This window comes from Diachasmimorpha longicaudata, chromosome 3, assembly GCF_034640455.1.
Source record: "Diachasmimorpha longicaudata isolate KC_UGA_2023 chromosome 3, iyDiaLong2, whole genome shotgun sequence".
NCBI classification, from domain to species: domain Eukaryota; kingdom Metazoa; phylum Arthropoda; class Insecta; order Hymenoptera; family Braconidae; genus Diachasmimorpha; species Diachasmimorpha longicaudata.
Genome location: NC_087227.1, coordinates 78,190 through 103,896, shown reverse-complemented (window position 1 = coordinate 103,896; position 25,707 = coordinate 78,190). Strand labels below are relative to the sequence as shown.

At 36.3% G+C, this 25,707-nt stretch overlaps 2 protein-coding genes across 16 annotated transcripts in view; one reads left to right on the top strand and one right to left on the bottom strand.

The window, feature by feature from the left end:
* Nucleotides 1–9,577, bottom strand: part of LOC135160960 (putative inorganic phosphate cotransporter) — a 60,909-nt gene extending 51,332 nt beyond the window's left edge. Inside the window, exons 1-2 of one of the 8 annotated variants that reach the window (XM_064118158.1) lie at nt 9,453–9,577; nt 6,759–6,878 (exon numbers count right to left, since the gene is read on the bottom strand). In XM_064118158.1, the coding sequence (XP_063974228.1) occupies nt 6,759–6,878; nt 9,453–9,492 (160 nt within the window). In that variant the 5' untranslated portion in view covers nt 9,493–9,577. Of the gene's footprint in view, nt 1–1,057; nt 1,109–1,443; nt 1,795–5,774; nt 5,921–6,758; nt 6,879–7,669; nt 7,722–9,434 lie in introns of those variants that run through there. The other 7 variants (XM_064118151.1, XM_064118157.1, XM_064118150.1 and 4 more) reach the window with 7 other exon arrangements.
* Nucleotides 6,726–24,802, top strand: LOC135160962 (uncharacterized). Of its 8 annotated transcripts, none has more exons than XM_064118164.1 (4): nt 6,747–6,928; nt 9,761–9,805; nt 17,361–23,694; nt 23,789–24,802. In XM_064118164.1, the coding sequence occupies exon 3, from the start codon at nt 22,979–22,981 to the stop codon at nt 23,444–23,446; it is 468 nt and encodes a 155-aa protein (XP_063974234.1). In that variant the 5' UTR covers nt 6,747–6,928; nt 9,761–9,805; nt 17,361–22,978; the 3' UTR covers nt 23,447–23,694; nt 23,789–24,802. The 8 variants fall into 8 exon arrangements, with proteins under 8 accessions (XP_063974238.1, XP_063974234.1, XP_063974235.1 ...); XM_064118162.1 differs by lacking the exon at nt 6,747–6,928 and adding an exon at nt 10,128–10,201 and having other exon boundaries at nt 9,604–9,805; XM_064118161.1 differs by lacking the exon at nt 6,747–6,928 and adding an exon at nt 9,975–10,201 and having other exon boundaries at nt 9,604–9,805.
* The last annotated feature ends 905 nt before the right edge of the window (nt 24,803–25,707 follow it).

Below are 25,707 nucleotides of genomic sequence, written 5' to 3'. Positions count from 1 at the left end.
GTGGTCCACGAAAGAACATTTGTTCACAGCGCTTGCTTCAAGTGTTCTTCTTTACGGAGCGGAAGCATGGGGCCTCAGACACCTAGACGAAATAAATAAATTGCAAACCTTCTATTATAGAAAACTCCTGAACTTGCCGAAACACTGCCCCGACTAGGCGATACGTCTCGAAGTTGGGGCCACCCCAATCGAGTACGAGGTCATCAAGAGAAGTCTGAACTGGCTATCTAAGTTAATCAAAATGGATGATAACAGGCTACCTAAAATTTGTTTCTATAAACTTCAGTTTCTCTCTTCTCAACCGAACGTTAAAAGTAAATACAACCGGTGTGCTCAATTGAATGGTAAAATCAAACTGTACTTCCCCTCAGGGCTCTCAAGCCTCTGCAAGGAGGGCATACTACGTGATAATATTGCAAATATTCTAGATGGCTGCCAAACTCATCTGCGAGATCTCGACAATCAGAGACTTGTCAATTCCTCCCTCCCAGTATTTCCTCACGTAGAATTACACCCTGAACGACAACCGTATCTTAGCTTGAACCTTCCTATAAGAATATTACAACCCACAGCTCAGTGACGGCGAAATTATCCTCGAAAATGGAATACTCCGATAATCCTAATGATATGATTCTCAATTTGTTAAATGCGAGAACTAAGGAGGACGTTATGGGGCTCCATTTCGTTCTCACCAAGATATCTCAAGTGGGGTTCTAATAAAAATTGTCCATGTAAGGCTTCCGAAAATACATGTCGCGATTGAATACTATCACGCTTCGATTCTAATCCCAAATTTTTTTTCTTGTAAGCAAAACCATCCAAAGTATGCATTACATCTATAAACTATGTGTCTATGAACTATGTATCCACAAACTATTAAAGACTGTCCGACTCCTATCTCCGTTGTACAAAGCTATGTAAGCAGAAACAATGAATAAAGTGAAGTACCGTATACTTTTTTTACAAATAAAAAAACTAATGAGATATTTCTCTATCTCAGCAAATACTTCTCATACATATTCCATAATTATTGTATTGTTATTGCGCGAATTCTTACGTTAAGATGAAGAATCATGTTGTTTTGTGAGTCCATAGCTGAGGGTCGGTAATGTTTAGACACTTTGATCTTGGGAGGAAACGAAATTCAAAGCATATGAATCACTACAGAAGTCAACATCATCGCCAACGTCTTCGTTATCAATTATTTTGATCAACTTTTTGAAGTCCTGACTGCGTTGGTTAATAGAACGAAGAGCGCTCAAACCCTTCACAAAGTTTTGCCAGGTACTTAGCTCTCGCTTCAAATTTGTAAAATTTCTCATCCATTCAAATTCAATTTCAATGAGTTTGTGTCCACTTGGTGGCTTAAAAATACACTAATTTTCAACAAAAAAGGCCACATCACCACTTGTTTGCGTTTGTAAATCCTCTTGTTGCAATTACCTTGAAAGTTCCCAGTGTTGCAGCACTTCACTCCAAGGTACAACATGAACTTGAAGCCAAGTTTTTGAGCCTCAGCATCTGCAGTAATAATGATACTTTTTTGTAGGCTCATCAGCCTCGTATCTTTTCAACTTTTTCGTAATATTTCTGGACTTTCAGGGGAGTTTGTCCTTTTGAGAAATCGAATTCTTCGTTCTTGATTAACTCTTTGGGACTGGTGGTTGATAGTATGTCAATAGACGCTCATTCTTGAAACCATCTTGAATTTTTGTCGCCAGAATATTGACACTTTGGTTGGTCAGCTTTTTGGAGACGTTCATAGCTGCTTTGAGGTCAATGTCCACAATTATTTTCCTTGATTATGCTTCAAGGATTCAGACAGTTTAGTACTGCGATAAAACTTCTCTCTCTTCCAAATGATTGTTCAATGCGTTTATCGCATATAATACCACAAGAGCTCCGAAATTATCGGATATTTCCCGATAGGTTCGTTGCGAACAAATGAACGTGTCAAGTTTTCCAGTTTAAAAAATTTTTTTGGAAAACTTGACAAGCCTATTTGTTTGTAGGGAACCTTGAGGAAAATATCGGATAATTTCGAAGTTCGAGTGGTATTCGGGGGATTATTTTTTCCATCCAAATGTTGGCCGATAGAATTGCACCATGAGACATAATTTTCAAGGAATTGCCATCCAATCTGTCAGATACAATTGAGGGTTACATCACCATTTGTTTTTTTTTATATAGGCAACATGAAAAATTTCCAGTGAAATTTCCGCTGAAATACCGTGTTGGCTATACAAAATAACGTCGAATGGTGCAATCCTATTGGCCAAGATTTGGATGGGAAAAATAATCACTGGAAAACTCTACATCCATAATAACTGCTCCCCGAAAAATGCATCCTGTTTTTCGAGGGTGAACTTTCCCAGACCGTCTTTATTTTCTTTGTTTGCAGATGTTTCAATTTCCGTTGCAGTTATTCGTGCTGAACTCATTACTAGCAAATGTGTTAACAGATAATACGATGGAATTAAGTCCAGAGTGATGAATCAAATAGAGTATTTCTCATGCACCGTTTTTTGAATATAAAGCAATAAATTAATTAATTTTTTAGAGATTTTTTAAAGAAATGTCTCATGACGACAATTCAAATAAGTAACGATGAAAGAAGTTATTCTAGCACTCAATATGTAATTAACACCATGCGTTATTAAGTTTCCAAAAAAGTTATCGCTGAAAAAATTAAGAAAATTGTTTGTTTTTAATTGATTATTTTTCCCATCCAAATTTAAGCCAATAGAATTGCACCATTTGTTGATATTTTGTATAGTCAACACGGTATTTCAGCGGAAATTCTTGGAAATTTCACTGGAAATTTTGCATGTTGCCTATATAAAAAAAAAACAAACGATGAAGTAACCCTCAATTGTATCTGACAGATTAAATGGCAATTCGTTGAAAATTATGTCTCATGGTGCAATTCTATCGGCTAACATTTGGATGCAAAAAATAATCCCCCGAATACCACTCGAACTTCGAAATTATCTGATATTCCCCTCAAGGTTCCCTACAAACAAATAAAAGCTTGTCAAGTTTTCCAGTCTAAAAATCACGAGCGCGAAGCGCGAGTTCATTTCATTCACGTTCATTTATTTGCAACGAACCTATCGGGAAATATCCGATAATTTCGGAGCTCTTGTGGTATTATATGCGATTATTTTTCCCACCCAAATTTCAGCCAATAGAATTGCACCATTTGTTGATATTTTGTATAGCCTACCTCGAATATCAGCGATTATTTTTCCCATCCAAATCTTGGCCAATAGGATTGCACCATTCGACGTTATTTTATATAGTCAACACGGTATTTCAGCGGAAATTCTTGGAAATTTCACTGGAAATTTTGCATGTTGATATATATAAAAAAAAACAAATGTTGAAGTAACCCTCAATTGTATCTGACAGATTAAATGGCAATTCGTTGAAAATTATGTCTCATGGTGTAATTCTATCGGCCAACATTTGGATGAAAAAAATAATCCCCCGAATACCACTCGAACTTCGAAATTATCTGATATTTCCCTCAAGGTTCCCTACAAACAAATAAGCTCGTCAAGTTTTCCAGAAAAATCACTCGCGCTTCGCGCTCGTGATTTTTAAACTGGAAAACTTGACACGTTCATTTGTTTGCAACGAACCTATCGGGAAATATCCGATAATTTCGAAGCTCTTGTGGTATACTAAAGTCAGCATAAGTTTTAACATCGTGTATCACCCGAAGTCTCCCCCCTCCCTTCTTCGCGCATGCGTAATTTCAGGATATTACCGCGTTACCCACATGAAGGGTGAAGGGAGGGGAGACTTCGGGTTATACCCGATGTTAAAACTTATGCTGACTTTAGAATATTATGTGCGATAATTTTTTGATAATTTTGCGGGTAGGCTATATACTCGTGCTTCGCACTCGTGATTTTTTAGCCTGAAAAACTTGATTCCTTCATTTGTTTGCAACGAATCTATCGGGAAATGCTCGATAATTTTGAAACACTTGTGGTATTATATGTGAATAAATGAAGTTTTTAATCAAAAGATACAGAATACCAAAAAATTGAAATGTTTTGTAAATGAAGTTCTAAAACTTGACGTTTTTGAATTACCAAAACTATGCAATCGAAACTGCAATAAATACTATTTTTTTCTTCTTGTTAATTTGAACGAAAAATCGGTCGATTTAATCATTGAAATATGGAAAATCTCAGAAATATTCATTACGTCAAATGAAACACCAATTTGTCTTCTTTACTAAATATTTATTGAAATTTGTCTAATATGTCGTTCCATTAATGAAATTTTTGGTTGAAGTAAAATTAAAATCTCCTGAAAACAATGGGCGAATCGCTTTTTATGCAAAAAAATTAACTCAAACCCCAAAGCCTCGGGTGAGAATAATTACTACAAATAAAATACTCGTGGAATAATTTTTGGTTGATGCAGAGTAAAAAGCCAAAATTTTATGAAAGCACAAACGATCCTTTTTTCCTTTTTTCTTACGCTTATTGACTTTCTCTCCTCAAGTCATCTTGACTTTTTTTTACTGATATAACGAAAAATAATACAATTGTGTGATTTTACTTACTCCAAGTATTTCAATAGAACGCACGAGACAATATCATATACAAAGGTATTTCAGCTATTGTGTCAGCAACTATTGTTGAGTGACACAGAAGAATCATTTGTGTATTTTAAGAAACCATTCACTTAATTCAGATAAATTTTGAAAGTCAACAATAATTTGATTTGTTTCCAAGAATTGCAATTTGAAATTCCTTTTCGTCAAAATATTTCTGACAATGAATTCAATGTAGAACCCTATTTGGTAAATTCAACTAATTATTTTTTACTAAACATGTAGATAAGAACAATATTTTTCATCTTTTCACTAGTCACAACAAGTTAATGTAGTAGGATTAAATGATGTTGATGTTTGTGTTTGGATTTGATATGTCTATGTCATTAAGACTACCTTTATTCCTTTTTACTACATATTTGTTAAGTAATGGTAAATTGACGTAAATCGATGAATATATCACATAAATCAAATTGTTCCTTACATCAAAAATATTTTTGATTGTTTTAAATTTTATTCAATGAAAACAACCATTTTTGGTTGCAAACAATCAAATTTATTACATTTTACTAAATTTTTCACTTAGTGTGGCATCGTTACCTGGAATGCCCGACCCAGTGACCCGCTCCCATCCGAAACTTCCCCTTCCCGCAACTGATCCCCTGACCTGCGCGGGTAATCAATCGCTTTTTCCTGGATTGTGTAGGAGTTTTGAGTTTAAGGTACGAATTCGATTGACTTTTCCGTATAGGCGCCCCACTTGGCGGGTTTCTGCTTTATCAGTTTCGAGAAACTGACAAAAGATTAGCGCTGCCATATCGGATTTTTAATTTTCAGGATTTCTCAGGCAAAAAGCGCGAGCTAACGTCCAGTTTTATCACCAGAAAAATCCCCCACGTTAGATCATTGATAAAAAAAATAGGTCAGAAATAATGCGAAATTTTAATATGTGTGCAAAATATATCTTTTGAAAGCATTTGTTAACTTATTACCACAAAAAACATACTATGTGCAACACATGGAAAGAAATATTCAATAAAATAGAATAGCATCATAAAAATGTATCATCCGTCCGATTACTCACAGCAGAGAGGAGGAGAGAGAATGAACCATGACTTATTTTTGTTTAAATAAAATGAAGAGAAAGTAGGGAAAGTTATTATATATAAATGAATGCATAAATATATTGAAAAATCCATACTTGTTCGAATAACTTGCGCACTTTTTTGGCATACAGTACACGGAGAGAAAAATCTAACTGTTTACAGTGTGATTGCCATACAAATTATAGTACTGCCGTACAATCTCCGCACAAACTGCAAGCCTAACAAAAATTACCATGCCCCTTAGTAACTTTTCTGTATCAGCTTAGAGAAACTTCTATATCGACCTCGTAAAAATTCAAAGTCTAATGGCCCGTGAGGAGATAGGTGCTAAACAGCTGCTGCAACATGTCCCATGACGCAGTCTAACCTCGGTAATAATGGGCCATATTTTTATAGTTATCGAAAAATTACTGTGCGGCATGGTAGTAAATGATAGACGGCCCGATAAAATAAACTGCCTTAGATAGAATTTTTAAAAATACTTCTATCAGTTTTTTCTTGAAACGTAAATAAAAAATGATAGACCTTCAAATTTTTTAGTACTCTTTATTAGGTTTTACGAAGCCACAATTTACGGTTGTAATAGAAATTTTTATGAGTGAGTAAAACACATTCTAGTGTTATCGCATTTTGCAACTCGATTCTCAGTGCCCGGCACAGTAATTTTTCATACACTTTTTTCTCCATGTATAACATCATTTCCCTCCAACAAACCCAACCATCACTTTCGTTCCTTCACCTCGCCGACACTAACATGCACCATGAGCCCCCAGGAAGGGATCAAGTAGAGTACATAGTATCAAATAATTATTATATTATGTGTTCTAATTACTACGGAACTTTGAGTTGAAATTGATTGCTTTTAAAAAATTACCCCTCTTTATCGTAATTCTTCCGTCATAAGCTAGAAAATTTGCTAGCAGATTCAGAATTATTGTCTTCCATTTCTACATAATAGACTAAAGAAATAACACTTGCTCGCAAATGACGTAAATGGTTACGTAGTTTTACTGATGATTTCTCTTCGTGTACAGGAATAACTTCCCGGTTCTTTCATTATGAAATTCTTTAATACTCACTCACTTTTAACTCCTTATCGATAGCTACGACAGCGATAGACATGCACACTCTATTGGCATAGGCAATAGTGATACCCAAGAAGCACAGAACACATTGCAAATGTCTGGCACCGAAGATTCCTGTTTCAAAATCAATCCGTTAGCAATTTGGCATAATAATGAGGCTTCTGGTATGTATTCAATATATGTATCTCGCTCCATATCGCTCTCTCACTCACTAGGCCAATAGCTCACATGCATCTACACATGTATACACAAAGCAACTACACCAAGAGAAAAAATTATTTTTGGAAAATATTCATTTACTTGAGGGAAGTGTTTATTTCTTCAAAATTGTATTTCTCCCCTTCTAATCATCGCCAAGCGGGAGTGAGTCAAATTTAAATTACGGCCAGCATATTATTCTAGAGGATGACTAGTTTGTATGGGTCTTTGAATGAACTCTATTCATAATTATTTAGTTGTTCTAAATTTCTGATTTTCTTGAGGAATAAATTCCAATGGATTATTGACCGTTCATAATTGTTGCAGAACTTCTCTCAAAGTGAATATAATTATCATGATCATACTCTATGAAAATATAATTGATTCATTTCAAACCTAATTAGAAGGGTCAGGGAATTGCTCTATTTCAAAAATAAATGTTTAAAAAATAAATACGTCCCTGAAGTAAATGGATATTTGGCAAAAAGAATGTCCTTTTCAGTGTACCCCTACCACACTCCCTTGAAAAAAATCCTTGATTGAAATGATAATGGCACTTGATATACAATTAGTGAGACCACTTTTATTATTTCAACCACCTACGCCGTTTTCTTATACGTAACTATTTTATCTCTACAATATGTATTTATAAAGATATAATCAGTTTACTAAGTTGGTTTCGATTTTTTGCGTATGTCTCTTACAACCTTTAAATATGGGAAATTCGCATCTCGAGGCTGGCATTAAAAAATTGTCACAAATTGTACCCTAGTAATTGAATTGTAGCACAGTTGTAAGTGTAGCACAACTCCCCACAGTTGATTCATCAACTGACAGCAATCGGCTCTGAAGCTTGTCCAAGTCTCTACATTTAATGCATACATATACATATGTTACAATAACCGTTTGGTAGACACTATAAGGGGGCACAAGTGATGAAGCAAAGTGTAAGGGCAAGTGCTACAAAATAAAGGAGTCAAAAATTATGCTTGATTAAATCTGTCTTATCGATTACATTCCTCATAGCTGTATCTTAGAAATTATTTTCATGGAAACATTTTGTCGGTAACATTTGGACATTTCTACTTGAGCAAGTCAAAAATTAATTTTTTTCACAGCCACTTCTGTCCGCCGATTGGATTTTCGTCCAAATATTTATCAATTTGATATTCTACCTAATAGAACTTTTAACATATAGACTAGGTGAAACATTACATTTTCCATTTTTATGTTATACGTGACTAATGAAGTCGGTAAATCTGACCTCATTTTTATACTTTGGCTCCGAAAACAAGTAGTGTTTGTTGAGTAGATATGAAATTTCTTCGATGCAATTAAGGCAAAAAATTGCTTAAAATCCCTGAAATACAAAATAGCGACAAGTTTAAAAAATGTTTTGAGAAACAAAAAAGTTAAAAAGTAGGACCCGTGGTTCTAGGGGTGCTTTTTAGGAGCTCCAAGAGGTTCTTTTTAGACGTACCTACAACCGTACTATTGAGGGATCAAGGAAAATAGGAAATTTTCCCCTACATGCAGAGATATTTTAAGAGACCACGCAAAGTTCCCTTTAGGCCTATTTTTTAACTTTTTTTTCAATCCAAACACTGTACAAACATGGTGCTGTTTCCTATTTCATTTATTGATTACATTTTTCAGCATTAAATGTCTAAGGAATATGCTATTCACTCAACAAACACTGTTTGCTATAGAAATCAAAATAGTTTGTTGACGTTTTTCTTACCAGACATTCGTTTCATTTTTTTAGAGTTTGAAGTCAAATTAGGAGCGCAAATGGCACACGAATATATTTGAGAGCATTCTCATGATTAGGCATTTAGTTAAGTACATCCTCATGCCAGACTGGTTAAATTCATCACCCACATTTAGTTTGCAATTGGTTTTTTTCGAGTGAATGGATAAATGTGTAGCCTTCAATGATATACGTCGAGAAAATGACATTAAATCTATGTTATTTCCGGGTTATTTCATTAATCAGCATCTGACTTTGATTCAGGATAGTCATGTATAGTGCGGATTCTATTATATCACCATATTATTAAAAGGAAAAAAATATTATGTGTTCAGATTTATAGTACTGGTAATCATTAATGTATGAACTAATTATTACTCCATTCTTTCCATTTTTTACTGAAAAAATGAAAAGGCAAAGGCAGGTTTTGACTAAAAAAAAAATCGGATGATTAATGGAAGTCACTGACATGTATCATTTTTGATGGTCTGCGCTAAGAGAAAAATATAATTTTACCAAATAAATATTCTTCTAAAAATAATTTAAAACGGATTTTCCCAATGAAAATTTCTGTATTTGTTTGCCTAAAATGAATATCATTGGTAATATTATACTTTTCTCTAAGTGTGTTCCGTTGACATTACAAACACGAAAGAACATTAGTGTTAAGTGATGTGCATGATATTGACACGATAAAAAAAAGATGTTTTCAATAATTACACCTGAACAGTTGCAATTACCGGGATTGTCAGGGACAGTTACCACTTGTTTATCCGTCATAGCTGGCGATACTGGTCAAACACGATTCATGATAGTGAATTCAATACTCATAATCAGGAAAAATTCTGCCCCACCACTGCACATTACAACATAAGCATTTTTCCTGTTAGTATCATCTTCTCGTCCATTCATTCTTCATGAAACACTGATAATTGTTTCGGAAAGAATCGACTCCCGAGAATAGCAACAGTTTTAGAGAGCGTTATTTACGCAGCTCTGATAGATGTAGGAAATTGATAAATGAATCATATTATCTAATTTCCAGTAGATGTGGAAATCAGTCCAGTAGTTATTGCGCACTCGTCAAAGGCAGGTGAGACACTCCACTACTGACTCTATTAACCTCAATATCGAATTTAATCTTTTTCAATGCTATTTTAATAATTGCCCTAAGGTCACAGAAAAGTAAAAAATAAAAATCGCATTTCATTAAAAAATTTTCTAATCATAGCTCGCAATTTAACAACTATTGTCCTTTTTAGAGCATCAAAACCAATGAAAATAATGTTAACTTGGATATTGAAAACTGATTACAACGTACATTTCGCTATAAAATATCTCATAACATGACAAAAACTTGGTTATTTTTACTCATATCGAAAGCAAATTCTAACAAATTTGGGAAAATTATACAGATAACAGAAAGAAAACACGAAATCTGAACATGGTAAACAAAAAAACCGGAACCAACGTACTTGCCGCAGTGGAGGTAACACCCCTAAATATTATCGGACTGTAATATTATTGGATAGATTATCATGAAAAATATGTGCAAATAATACTATATCCATAATTTTTATGACCTGTAATTTTATTAGCAGAAATATTTTTCATTGATAATATTATTGGGTATAATATTATGACTAGATGATATTATTCACCAACAATTATGTTTGTAACATTGTCGGTGAGTAAATATAAATTGTATATGCGTATATACAAAAAATCTCAACTGAAGAAGTACCTAGAAGCCAGATAGCTGAGTTGAAAGAGCACCCAATGCATAATCGGAAAGTCCCTGGTTTGAATCCCGGTCTCGAGTTTCCGTCTTTTCAGTAGAATTAGATCGAGAATAATCCTAATTCCTATCCTACCAAATCCAAAAATCCCAACCAAGAATTTCCTGTCACGCATTATGCAATGAAAATATCCGATAAACAATTTGTACGCGTTTCAAATCCCAAAACTATAATTAGAAAACATCAAGTACTCGCGCTTCGCGCTCGTGATTTTTAAACTGGAAAACTTGACACGTTCATTTGTTTGCAACGAACCTATCGGGAAATATCCGATAATTTCGGAGCTCTTGTGGTATTATATGCGATAATTTTTTGAATATTTTGGTAAACAAACGACACTTAACCAAATAAACCTCTTTTCATGTCATGGTACAATTCTCTTGGCCGAAATTTGGATAGGAAAAATAATCCCCTGAATACCACTCGAGCTTCAAAATTATAGAATATTTCCCTCTAGGTTCCCTGCATACAAATGAAGTCGTCAAGTTTTTCAGGAAGAATCACTCGTGATTTTTTAGCCTGAAAAACTTGACTCCTTCATTTGTTTGCAACGAATCTATCGGGAAATATTCGATAATTTTGAAGCACTTGTGGTATTATATGTGAAAATTAACAGAAAACAAAGAAATCGCTGTCAATGTATTTGTGAATTCGGGGAACAGTGACACCGAAGTCCATTTAGGACAAAAAATCAGGAAATTTACAATTTCATTGAAAAATCAAGCAAATTGATCTCCAATATTCATATTAGAGTATATATTTAAATAAATTACAAAATTCTCATTTTCGTACCTCTTAAAATTCGTGAATTTTACGGAAGGATAAGTTAGACCGGAGATTTCATGATTTTCAAATGGGTAAAAAGCATTTGATGCAACTGGATTGGTAATTCCCAGTGAACTATCCAGATATTAATAAAAAGGTTTTATTAGTATTGTTCATCATATTGTTATATCCAGCGAAGAATAAAGACGACACAGGTTGACAAATGTTTGGCGCGGTTTATTAGTTACAAAGAGTATTACGATGTGACACGTCAGAGCTCCGAAGAGAGACACACAAGACTAATGTTAATCCAAAAGACAGTCGTGATTCTGACCAAGTTCAGATCATAGACAAATGAATGAATCTTCGAAGGGTGACACGTAACACTACTCCCCTCCGCAAAAAGATTGCCGCCCCGGCAATCACACCAGGGACTATTTGAGGTATTACAACTCTAGGATTTGTTGCTTCAATTTATGACAAACTGAAAAATTCAAGCGTTGCAAGATCCTACATAGGGAGGGCCCCAGTCTGTTCTTTAGCTAAAACCTCCCAGAAATCAACGCTAAAGAACAGCCGATTAATATTTGTTTGATTCTATACAATCATAATTTATCGAAAGTGTTTGTTACAATTTTCAATGGGTTATGTTGAGCAAGAGGAATAAATTGTTCTTAATTGACTTATTCATTAAGGGTGTGAATGTCAGGATTTGACTCGAACTTTCATTGTTCATTTTCTGAAACAGCAGAATGGTTCCCCTGAAAATTTCCGTTATGGGTACAGTATCTGAAAACAACTCAACACAGAGATTTCCTCAAATTAGAAAAGAAAAGAAAAACATTTAAATGAGAATGTCATTCAATGAAAATAACAAGCAACTACTTTTCCAAATTACTTGTCTGCAAACAATTACTAGCAACTAGTTTATAAGCAACTACCAAAAATTCAAACTTCACAAGATTGCAGTTTTTCGAAAGCTTTCGAAATTATTACATTCATTATGCAAAAATGAGCGTATATAATTCATTTTGACACATACACACATTCATTCATCCTGAAATAACTCAAAGGTGATAGAGTAAAGTGAAACAGGTAAAAATAAATAATCAGGTCAGTCTGCTTCAACAGACACAAGTAATGAGGCCCGTCTGCTACAACAGACATAAGTAATCAGGCCAGTCTGCTACAACAGACATAAGTGATGGGGCCCGTCTGCTACAACAGACATAAGAAATGAGGCTAATGAAGGATAATAATCATTCTAGATCATCATGTTCCATTGGCCACAGACGGTTGACATGTACTATTTTGAATTTACCTTTAGGGAATTTCTGAATTTGATACACAACATCATTTAGTTTGGAACGGATCACATATGTTTTCTCCCAACTTCTTTGAATTTTTGGACAGCGATCTTTGACTCTCTTGGGAGCAAAGAGCCAAACTCTCTGACCAGGTGTAAAGTAAATCATGTGAGCTTTTAAATCAAATTTAGATTTCATTTTGTCGCTTTTGATTTTCCAATTTTCTCTGACTTGATTATGTGTGTTCACTAATTGCTCTTGCAACTGATCTATGTAATCAGGTAAATTAACGAGATTGTTAGAGTTATTGAATGATGGGTTACCATGAAGCAAATCTAGAGGAAGTCCCAATTCTCTACCGAACATTAACTTTGCTGGAGTGAATTGGGTGGTTTAATGCTTAGAGGAACGATATGCGAGAAGGAATAATGGAAGCCACTCGTCCCATGAATTTTAATTGTCATTGATAAATTTAGCGAGGTAGTTAAGGATAGTTCTGTTTAAACGCTCAACCATACCATTGGATTGTGGATGCAATGGGGTCGTACGCGTTTTATGAATACCTAATAGCTTCATAAGTGAGTTGAAAATTCCGGATTCAAAATCTCTTCCTTGATCGGAGTGGATTTCTAGAGGTATTCGAAAACGTGAAACGACATGGACTACCAAAGCTTCAGCGATAGTAGCTGCCCGATGATTTGGAAGTGGGATTACTTCAGGCCAACGAGAAAAATAGTCAGTGACTGCAAGGACGAACCGATTGTTACTAATTGTTCTTGGTAAAGGACCTCAAATGTCAACTGCTATTCTCTCAAAAGGAAAGCCGACATTATAAAGCTGTAATTCTCTTCTGGCTCGTTGTGCTGGGCCATCTCGATTGAAACAAACAGAACATCTGCGGCACCAATTCTCAACATCAATTTTACAAGAAGTCCAAGAGAAACGTTTCCGAATATTATCTAGCATTTTGTTGACTTTGAAATGGCCACCGAGGGGAGAAGAGTGTGCGGTCTTGAGTATTTCTTTTCTCGAAGAATTAGGAACAATAATTTGAAGAGTAATTTTGGATTTGTCGTTGGATCGACGGTAGAGAGCACCACCTATCAATTCGAGAGAATCCCAATATAGAAGGTAGAGCTTGACATCTGAGCCAAGGTGAGAGATTTCATGCCAGTCAGGACGTTGATTCCGTTTTTTTGAATCGATCAACATGCGGAGGATTGGATCTTGAACCTGCAGAGTGGACCAATTGCCGTCATCAGTAGTGATCCAAGTTGTTCGAAAAATGCGTTTCTCTTCTTCCTCGTTTCTTGTATTGAGTTTTTCACATTTTTTACAAGAGCAAGGACGTCTCGACAAACCATCAGCATTTCCATGAAGATGGCCTGGTCTTTGAGTAATTTCAAAATCGTAAGTGAATAGAATTTCGATCCAACGAGCTACTTGGTCTTGTGGATTTTTAAAAGAAAGAAGCCATTTTAAAGCTGCGTGGTCTGTTCTAATTAAGAATTTTCTTCCGAGAAGATAATGACTGAAATGCTCGACAGATACAACTACAGCTAATAGTTCCCTACGAGTGACGCAATAATTTCTCTCAGATTTGTTTAGACATTTACTGAAATACGCAATGACTTTTTCTTCGTCATTCTGAATTTGGGAAAAGGTGGCTCCAATGGCGAATAATGATGCATCAGTATCTAGAACGAAATCGCCATTGGAAATTGGGATCGATCGAATCGGTGGAGAGGTTAGGCCGGATTTTAATTGATCAAAACTAGCTTGAGATTCAGGGGTCCATTTGAAGGGAATTCGATCTCCAGTTAGAGTATGTAAGGGCTTAGCAATGGCAGCAAAACCTTTCACGTATTTTCTGTAGTAGGAGTATAAACCAAGGAAACTTCTGAGTTGACGTTTAGTTTTAGGAATTGGCCAATCTATAATAGATGAAATTTTGTCCAGAGAGCATTTGATTCCATTTCTTGAAATTATGTGACCCAAATAAAGCACTTCGTGTTTGAAAAATTTACATTTTTTGGTGTTCACTTTTAAGTTAGCTTCAGTTAATCGAGAGATTACTAATTTGAGATTGGGTAAATGTTCGTCAAAATTATGACCGAAAACAATGATGTCATCTAGAAATACGCGACAAATTTTCCCATTCAAGCCTCGTAAAACCTCATTCATTATTCTAACGAAGGTTGCAGGGGCGTTGCAAAGACCAAAAGGGAGAATTTTGAATTGCCATAATTCATCGCCAATTGCAAAAGAAGTTTTCTCTTTATCTTTAGGATCCAGTTCGACTTGCCAATATCCGCTTTTTCAGTCGATTGTTGAGAACCAAGAAGATTCGGAGGCAGCATCAAAAATTTCTTCATCGCGAGGTAAAGGCATGGAATCTTTTTTGGTGATGTTGTTAAGTTCGCGATAATCGACACAAAAACGCGGGGGGTTTTTATCATCTTTTTTCTTAACTAGGACAACAGGAGAAGCCAAAGGACTGTAGCTAGGTTCAATAACCTGTTGTTCTTTCATTTCCTCAAGGAGATCAAAAACTTTGTCGCGGTAATGGAATGGGACTCTGCGAGGATTTTGTTTGATTGGATTCGAGTTCCCAGTGTCGATTACGTGTTTAGCTCCTGGATATCTCCCTAAGTCAGTAGAATTGGAGGAAAAGCGCTCTTGATAAGTTAGAAGAAAGCTTTTGAATACTCTCTCTGTTCTTTTGGATTTAATAACTCACATGAATTTTCAAATAGTTGAAGCAAAAATTCAGGAATATTTGGGGAAAATCCAGAGATTCCTTTCGAAATCTTTCGTTTGATAAAAACCGTTTTCTTAGGGTTATCAATGTCAAATTTTCTCTTAGCAATCGACTGGAAGTCTTGTAAGAGGCCAGATTTGTAGAGAAAATCTAAGCCAAGAATACAATCTTCTTTTATAATTGCGAAGACCGCGTCAAGAACAATAGAAAAATTTCCGATGGAAATTTCAATTTTTGTGATAGCTTGATAAGGGAAATGTTCGACAGAAACAGTGATAATACTGATCCTTCTGGTAGAGTTTTTTAGACCAGTCAGATTGTTGTTCAAAAGTTTAGGGTTAATTAATGTAATGTCACTAGCTGTGTCAATTGTCATAAAGCAAGAATGATCATTAATTTTTCCTTTCAATTCCAAAGCAAGAATTGGATCTTGAGTTTCATTTTTCACCTGAAAACATCTAGAAATATTGAAATTTGGTTGAGTCAATTCGTCCCCCAACGAATCGACTCCATTAAGTTTTCCGAATGTGTCTGGGTGTTAGCAGATCCATTTCGGTTTGAATGTTTGTTATTATTTGGAAATTTTGATTTGAAATTTCTACTGCCATTATTAAAATGATGGTAAGGATGGTGATTGACCCGAGTTGAGTTGAATTCTTGTGTGGGATTATTGTGAGAACTCCTAGGACTATTCTGATTTGGATTACCAAAGCTCTTGCAATGCTTAGCGAATTGACCAAAACTGTGACATTTGTAGCATCGTATATTCGTTTCCGTATTGAAAACTTTCTTATGCCTGTCATGTTTTGATGAGAGATCGCGATAATCCATTTGCGATCGAAAATGCGATGAATTTTGAAGTTGGCGTTTGTTAATCACAGAGTTGGAAATAGAACTCAGCTGAGTTGCGCGTTCAACTGCACGTTGGAAATTTTCAATATCCTCAGATTTTAATGTAAATTCCATTTGTGGGTTATTGATTCCATCGATAAAGGCGCGGCAGGCAGCACGATCACGTTCTTCCTCAGAAAAACTTGAATAAGCCAAACGGCTAAGTCGATCAATCTCTTCTGAGTAAGTGACGTAGCTTTCACTTTTTTTCTGTTTCTTCGAAGGGGGACACGTAACAATATTAACAAAATGAGTCATTTTCTTACTCCGAATCTATCGCGTGTTCGTTTCTCTCCCATGTCTCTTTCCGTCCGACTGCCCCACCACGCGCGCCATCCCATCCTTTTTCCTGTCGCTTTTTCGTTACATACGTTACATACGGGCATTTACAGCCCAACGAGCGCAAAGAAGTTTCACTTCAATAAGCACTCACGGTTCAAAAAGATACACTTGTTTATTGTAACAGAAAATAATGATGATTTAGGGACCTCCGACGAGGTGTTTCCCATACGCGGGGTGTTTCGAAACTGTCTCTACAATTAGAGGTCTTTCGCGTTGGACATGAGATTGGAAGGGAGGAATATTCAGGGAAGGGGCAGTAGGGGCAAAAAATGATTGGGTCCATTCCCCAATAAAGAAAATCTAGAGGGTAAATTCATGAGGGATTTTGGATGGGTATTCTAATAAAAGGGAAAGGTGATGGCAGAGTATGTAAAGAGTATGTCATAAAAGAAGGACGGGCCACGAGGGATATTTTGGGAATTGGGACGGGGTTGGTAAGGTGTGCGAGGGTCTGAGGAATGCCCATTATCAATAATACGAAAATTAATATTAGTGCTAATGGTTGGAATTGAAGCTCAAATATCTAAGAATTCATCCTGTATGATATGTTTTTGTGGTTTTTATAATTTGACACGCAACAGCTGCCATATAAAAGCGTTAGAATCAACCAAATTCAAGTTCCAGTTTTAGAATCCTATATCAACTCATTATGATTCAAAAAGTCCGAAACCATGATTTTTAGATCGTGCTTGTATGGATGTGCATGTATTCGTTTTTAACACAAGTTTTTTGAACATTATTCGCCAATCGGTTGATGGATTCGAATATTATTTTCAATTGCAGGTATGCTTGAGGCCTATTATTTAATATGACAGAAAATTTAATTCTGTGGGACTCTTATTGAAGAGTCAATAGTGGAGATGAATAAGTGTGACGAATCATGGATGCTCAACCTATATGAGTTGAATTGATAGATTTATTGGCACAACGATAAATCAGCAGGACGTGTTCACAACTCTGTCTTGACAAAAGAGATTTGTAAAACCTCACCTCAAGCTGCTACATAACAGCACCGATAAAGCAAAAATGAATGAATGATTTACCGTTATAGGTCGATAATATAGACTTGGTAACGATCAGAAATAAAGATCGGTATTTCATCTGATATTTAAATTGGATTCCCCACCGATTTATTCGTTAAATTGAATTGTAAATTTATGATTGTTTTCCAAAAAGCGCTTGTCTCACAACAATGAAAAAGAAAAATCGGAAAATGAATTGACTAATGTCTTTAAATCATTCTTGGAATATTTGATTGACCGAGCTGACAAATGGTACGTATGGTTCCTATCTGTTATTTATTTTCAGGAAAATGTAGGATGTTTTCGGTTTTTTTTAAATTACAATTACGTGAATATCCATTGTACGTCTCATGTAGTTTATACTGCAATCAATGAAACTAGCCCCTCATTGTAGTTCGGATGAGTTGGCTTTATGTATGGCTATAAAGAATGGCAATTGACCTGCTAGCCACAAAATAATATCTGTATTTAGTGGATACTCCACTTTGAAGTGCTTGGCACATCTAACAAGTCATAGGTGTTCGCTGAGTGAGATAATCTCGAAACCCGAATTCTCGGAAGGGCGAATAACCCTGGAATAAAGAGGACACAACTCACTTAAATACTGAATTTCTACTTTTTATTTTACAGAAAGATTCTCATTACATCAATCTTGATATAAAAAAGAACTTAAAGTTCGGATACGAAACTGCGGGGAGTATTATTGTCGACCTGTTCTCGATGAACTTGGTTATGAAACCAAACAACTTTGGAAATTTTAAAATAGTTCGACAAATTCAAAAAAAGGAAGGGAAGCGTGAGGATTAAATTGTAAGTTGTTCATGACGGTAGATGGAAAACTATTTTTTCCGGGGAAAATATTCGGATGGTATGCAAGAAATTTTATGATGAGCGGGACGGAACTATGTTTGAGTATGATTTTATATGATGGGGAAATCCCAATGGAAAATCCCCAGATATAAGTATGTGTAGATGTCACTATACAGGGTGTCCCAGAATTGCACGGCCAGACTTTAAACTTAAGTTGGGGGTGAAATTCTGGATCGAAAAGTCCTGAGCGACTTTTTGATCAGACGCACCCTCTTCAACTTATTCAGGGTTGAAGTTGGACGAATCAGGGGCGTGGAATACCCGGTCGCACGACGGTGAGGAAAACATACGAGTGTGGTGGTGTCCCCACCATACCGTAGTACTCCCCTGCGGCTGCAGAAAGAGATGACAGGCGGCGGTGGGTAAAAGGAAGGGGAGGGAAATGAAAAAAATGAACACCCGCCCGCTACATAAAAATTATTTACTCCTGCCCTAATTAATGCCAAGGGATGAAACCAAGGGCATTCGATGGAGGAATAAATTCCCCATCGATTGAGGCCCATTAAATCTCTTAATCTAATCGAAAAGGAGAAAAAAACAGCGTTGAAAATTACAGCGCTGGAAAAAAAAACCCGGCGATTTAATTTTCTAAAGCCCCATTGGCCCTGTATGAGATTTTCATTTTTTCTTCCAGCGAAGGAGAAAAAAGATAAACAATCGCTGATGATTTTTTTTTTTGTGTTTATTTTTTTCATTTCCCTCCCCTTCCTCTTACCCAGCGCCGCCAGTCATCTCTTTCTACCACCGCAGGGGAGTAGTACCGTATGGTGGGGACACCACCACACTCGAACGTTTTCCTCACCGTCGTGCGACCGGGTATTTCACGCCCCTGATTCGTCCAACTTCAACCCTGAATAAGTTGAAGAGGGTGCGTCTGATCAAAAAGTCGCTCAGGACTTTTCGATCCAGAATTTCACCCCCAACTTAAGTTTAAAGTCTGGACGTGCAATCCTGGGACACCCTGTATATCATTAATCTCAGTCCGCGAAATTTAAATTAATCTTAATTTTTATATTTTGATCTGTTGAATTTTTGGGGATTTCCCCAAATACAAAATTCACTCTTTCTCCTCTGCTAAATATTGTCTAGAACTTTATGGTGGGCCCCAAATGTAGAAAAAGAGGGAAAAGTTTTTATTACCCGTTTTACTTAGTAACATTTGACGACAAGAAGTGGCCATGGGGCCATAAAATAAAAACCTTTTTGGGGGTGGAAATGTTTCAGTCCATGAGGCCCAAAATATTATTTCGGAGGGCAGTCTATCGTTAGGATCTTTAGAGGAACATACCTCCTGGCATAAGTTGAGCCAAACATAGAAATAAAATATAAAGTGTGCAAACTAAAAGTGTTACTTATTTTAATCCCATATTCCAATATAATCTGTGTCGAAATACGCAGAAAAAGTAGATACAATGGACAATGAACAATGAAAACAACACCACCAGTGTGGGAAAAATCGTTACGCATAAATCTCAACATCTTGAGTTTAACTTTCCCATTTATTTACCCGTAAAATTCGTTGGATAAACATTTTCTCCCAACCTGAAACTTGAGAAGGAAATCATAAATCTTCGAATCAATACAGTCTAGGTCGTAAAGTACTAGTTCTGTTTTTGCTCATGTTTTGATTCAACACGTGTGAGGTCTTCTTTGTCCATTGTATCGAAAGTTGAGGGCCTGAGTCCCTTGACAGAGAAAACGCGATGTCACGCGTTTTCCTTTTCCCTGCTTTCCTTATTCTACCCCTCTTCCCTTTTTCTTGACCAAGTTGCGTGCGCAACATTTAGACTAGTGGGGGTTGTAGGACCCAACCCTTGGAAGATTAGTTAAGTTTAGTTCAGTTCGATTTTAACTTGTTTCATTGCCCCTTCTCTCTTCAAATAGTTAATCGCCAAATTTCAGTCTAGTTTTGGTTGTTAGTTTCTCTGAATGTTTATTAATATTTCGAGACTCAATGTAAGATTTGAAAGTTATTGAATAAAGTGTGTGTCACGTGCTCTCCTAACCACTGCTGTTTGGATTGATTTTATTTACACCACCTAAATCCAATTATTTCCTTTTAACGAGTTGACATCGATGGAGTCCTCATTAGAGGTTTAGCGGCTAACGAATTCCACGAATTTAAAACTTGGCGCAAATATTCGTGAATGGCGCCACCGTCCTACTAGTGACTTGATAGGACATAACAAGTATACCCCGGAGTAACATTCCGCGACGGAACATTTTCCCCTGTTGCGAAGTATTGAGAAATAATTGGAATGTTTCTTGTCAAGATTAACTAATGTGGTTACGATATTGTGTTTTAATAACGATGAATTAAAAGTAATTCTTATCATGAGGTTTAATATCATTCAATAGAGGCGCGAGCTTTTTGACATTTCGATTGCATATTCCTTGAGATGTTTTCAGAGTCACGATTCGGATGATACTGTCTTCCCCAGGATATGCATGGATAACTCTGCTTAGAGCCTATTATTGCTCTGGTAGGTGGTCCTCCTTGATGAGTGCCATGGTACTCGATGAAGTGCTCCCGATTCATCCATTTTGACCGTAGGCTGAGCTCACTTATATATTTGCGATGACAGCGAGCCCAAAAATCCTCTCTCAGCTTCTGCACATGCTATCATGATGCTAGTCGGTTACTTGGTATTCCTTGGGAATCGGGAATGCGGGGACAGATCAAGGAGTGGCGAATTAACAAATGTCCTGGAGTTGGAGCAATCAAATCGCTGGGATGTGATGAGATTGGCATAATTGGCCGCGAATTCAAGACCCCTTCGATTGCGATGACAAGTGTTATGATGGCTTCACGGCTGAGAAGTTCATCGGTGATGATGCATTTCAGGTGGTACTTAAAAGATTTAACAGCCGCCTTCCAAAGGCCTCCAAAATGAGGCGCCTGTGGTGGTATAAAATGCTACTGAAACGATTTCGATGACGTGCAGTTGTGTATTTTGGCTTCGTTCTCTTCTCTTTTCAAATCATATATTTCTCTGATTTCGTTGTTTGCTCCCGCAAAGTTAGTTCTATTATCTGAATAGTGTAACGTGGTAGATTTTTCTTAACTAAAAAGTCACCAGTCAAGTCGCCCTTTTTCCTTGACGTTCCGAAAACGGAACAAATGCTCTGAAGGGCGCCAGTTGTTTTTTGTCCCGACGGAAACAACAAACCGAAAAACCTAACCGAAGCGGATAACTCACGACGACGGACTAAAAACTTTAATTAAAACATAAACGTAATAAACTTAAACTAAAGGGTGAAGGGAAAGGTGGTAATTACTTACGCTGCTCAGGATGTTGGTTGTGGAGAGAGGGTTGGTTCGGGGTATGCTGGTCACAGGGCTATTAATTCAATTAATCCAAATCCAACAAATATTCTATTATTCTTTACGGAACTATATTCGTTACGTTCCAACAATAATAATCATAAATACCATTTTCTATAATATTCAAAATTTTAATAAGAAACGCAAATATAATCCCTATAATTTCGTAAAGAGAGATCCAAACTACTTTTATTCGTCTAATCTCATTCATTATTCATCAAAAGAACGGCATAGAACAACAGAAAATATAACAATGCTAATGTCGAGCTAAATACTATTAATTTACCCGAAAATAACCTAATGAGCAATGATTTCGACTCATTCATGATTGGTACATTAAATAAATTCGAACTGCAAATTTCGAGGCGTCATAAACGCAATTATAACGACAAATCCTAACGCAATATAATTTACGAAACATACGGGCTCCGAGAGCATAACAACATCGAGTAGCTAGAACAAGCTCCGGGGAGTTGGCTACTCATTAATGAAAATTAATTATTTAATTTAGCCAGTTCGTTTGATAGTCGTTACCTGGTGATTGACAGACTACTTTTATCGTTTGACGGATTCAATTAATTTTTTAATGGATTTTTTAAATATTGGGAGCCAAAAACACGGACGTTGGCTCCCAAAAAAAAATCGACGAATTAAATTTGACAATAGCTCAATCGATGGGAAATCGTTTGTAGGTGATTGACAGTCGATTGCCAGACTCCAACAAACGAATCCTACACCCAAAACTTGACAAAAACTATTTGGGGACATAAAAATAGCGTTGAGTCGGGATTGCTCCGGAGTGGGGGAAATCGCATCATGCTAACCACCATCTTATTTCTTGTGGGGTGCAGCCAGGTGGATTTACTTTTTGGAGCACTCCAAAAGCATTTTCCGGAATTAATTCATTAACGTCGGTGAAATTTGCATGGATACAAACCGATTCTGTGGATTGAACTGTTACTGACGGCGTACTCCTGCCAGTGGAATGTTCTGTGATCTAAAGTGAAAATGTTGTGCCTGGAAATGAGTATGCCACAAGGTTATTCTTTCTATTTCTCATAATTAGTACATGTAGTTTCATTAATGTCAGTATTCTAATGCAGGTCAGTGGAAAAAGCGAACGAGCTACGACAAAATGACCTGCAAGTACGTGGCACAATTGGAGAAACAAGAAGAAGAAGGACATGATTCTACATTATTCTGACGTCTATAACGCTGACCGTACTGATGTCAGCGATTCGCAGGAAATTTCCATGTTTCAAGCGGGAGAATTGGTAGCTGGAATCGAGATGGGGGATGATAGAATTATCCACGTTCTCCAAACGTCCAGTTTTGATTGTATTTTAAATGCATTGTTCTGCATCGCAACGAATGACGCTAATTACGCGGCGTTCATTAAGAATATACATGACGTCCCTATTCTGGAGTTTATCATTAAGCTTCTTAAAGATAGAAATATAGAGGAGGCTTACAGAACAAGGGCACTGATGTTGCAATCTATGTGTGACAGTCACATTAGTAAACTGGAAGAGGAAAGTTATAACAATGTACACATAAGTAATATACGTGTCCAAGGTACGCCCGCACAAATGTGGGCCAGCACAATGACTGAAGGACCCAGTATTTGGAAGAAATTTCCGTGTAATATTTGAGGTTGTTACGTTGAGAAGCTACCAGTGATCGAGGTCAATGAAAAAAAAAGTCAAAGTCATTCACCAATTTCGAAAAAGCGGTCGAATTTCACAATTTACTCAAAAACGTTAAATGTCTTCGTCAGTCATGCCCTGAATCGTGTGAGCTGCTAAATGTACCAAATTTCCATTTGTTCATTGAATTTACAGTCACGAAAGTGCTCTCTTTATCAATTACCAACAACAATTGTGATTGAATGTACATTCAGGTGAGTAGTTGATCTATCGTTATTAATAATGAATACCTAAAATTTATTTTCCCACTAAAGAATACATTCTTATTCTATTGTAATTTTTTCACAGATTACCAGGGGTAATAAATCGGAAGAATAATAGATATGTTGTCTATTGTTTACTAGACGGACGATGGTCGTTGTATGATAACAGCTCCACCGTGATCCAGACACCGTCCACCGTAGACATTGGACTACTTTGTATGATATACATACTCGAGTCATAACGTGGCAGATCGCAATTGTTTGAAAATCACAATACCTGTCCTCAGATGTCCAGTTGACCCCTTTGCCAATGTCTGGTTACCGACTCCATCGGTAACAGGGAACTTTGTGCAACAAAGAATATTTTCCGTGTTCGAAAATGACTATTCTCATTGGCAAGAAAATTATGTATCGGGCAAATCGTCCATAATGTTCACCGTTCTCTCAGTTCGTTATGATTCTTCTTCACTATTAACCATACTCTGGATTGTGTTACAGGAATTCGAGATTTGAACGACTCCAAAGAGAACCAGCTCCCAGTTGCATTGGCTTCGTTGCAACATTTTCTTCATCTTTCAAATTCAATGAAGCCAAGGGTGATACGCAGAAGAGATGTACCAGCTGAATAAATTTTTTTATGCTAATTTTGATTTTTTTTATTCAGTTACCCATTCCCATACACTTTTAACCAAAAAGACCAACATTCATCAAAAGTTCGGGTATCGTATGCTTGTACACTATTGAAGATAAAATAGTGAAATTCAATCGATTTTGGAAGATAAATATTGTCGCTCCGAAATAACATTTTCCGTCAAATATGCACTATTGTAGGTATAAAAGATTTATCAATGAGGGATAAATTGGTACAATGTTAATATCGTATAACATTCGTGAAGCGACAAATTATTCAACATCTAGATCAGTTCCAATGCAGCTATTCGATTAATTGATTATCTAAAAGCAATAAATTTCTACTGTCTAAATTACAATCTCAATTGTATTAATATTTTGTTGATCAACGACAGGACCTGCAACATGAAATAATCACTGAATGTGAAATTATTTATTCAACAAATGATTCAAAGCTGAAATATCCTTGTATTTATTTCAAAATTTACTCATTCAGCTACAACACAATAACCAGCTGATGATAAGACTACTTATGTAACGGTTGGCCACTCCCGGGCAATGGGGAACCTGCATGCGGCCCAGATTTGAGAAATAAATGTATTAATAAATAGTTTAACGCCTATGGAATACTCTCCAATGAAAAATACATTCTAACTCATTGCAGTTTTTTTTTAACAATTAATCGAAAATTGCATAATTTTGAACCACTTTTTAACGCTCGTGACGTCATCAGGCGGTGACGCCGGTTTCTTATCTCAGCCGCTAGATGACAGCACTGATATTTTTCTAAACGTCAGCCGGTGTCAACAAACAGTAGAGGTTACATTGTTAAATGTCACTTCTGCCCAGTAATGGGCGAAAATAACCTGCGGCTTCACACCACAATTTTCGAATATTTTTGCACGCAGGAACTGTTATAAACACTTTATTCGGTGTTGACACAGTTGAGTTCGCACACGATGGTACAAAACAATATTTGTATGGTTGTTTTTCAACTTTTTGACTGTCATTTGACATTTTGGAGTATTTGTGAGTGTTTTAATCAGTTAAGGTTAAATCAGTTTAAATAGGTTTAATCAGGTAGGGTTAGGTAAATTTGATATACCGACGGTAGGAATCTATGATCCGGTAGATGACGCCACATGCGGAAGTATAGGACCCGCCTGATGACGTCATGACAACTTTTGGAGCATTTGAAAATTTCACTTTTTGAACAATCGATAATTAATTGTTAAACGATTTTTTAAATGTTTTTTCATGAAAAATCTATTATTAGGACCATTAACTATGTAAAAAAAAAATAAAAAAAAATCATGCAAGTTCCCCATTCCAACACAGCGCCATTTTCATATTTCTAAATAGTTCTTTTCAATT

Excerpts from the sequence above, each read along its gene's own strand:
- LOC135160962 (XM_064118168.1), top strand. The coding sequence starts at position 22,979 with ATGATTCTACATTATTCTGACGTCTATAACGCTGACCGTACTGATGTC.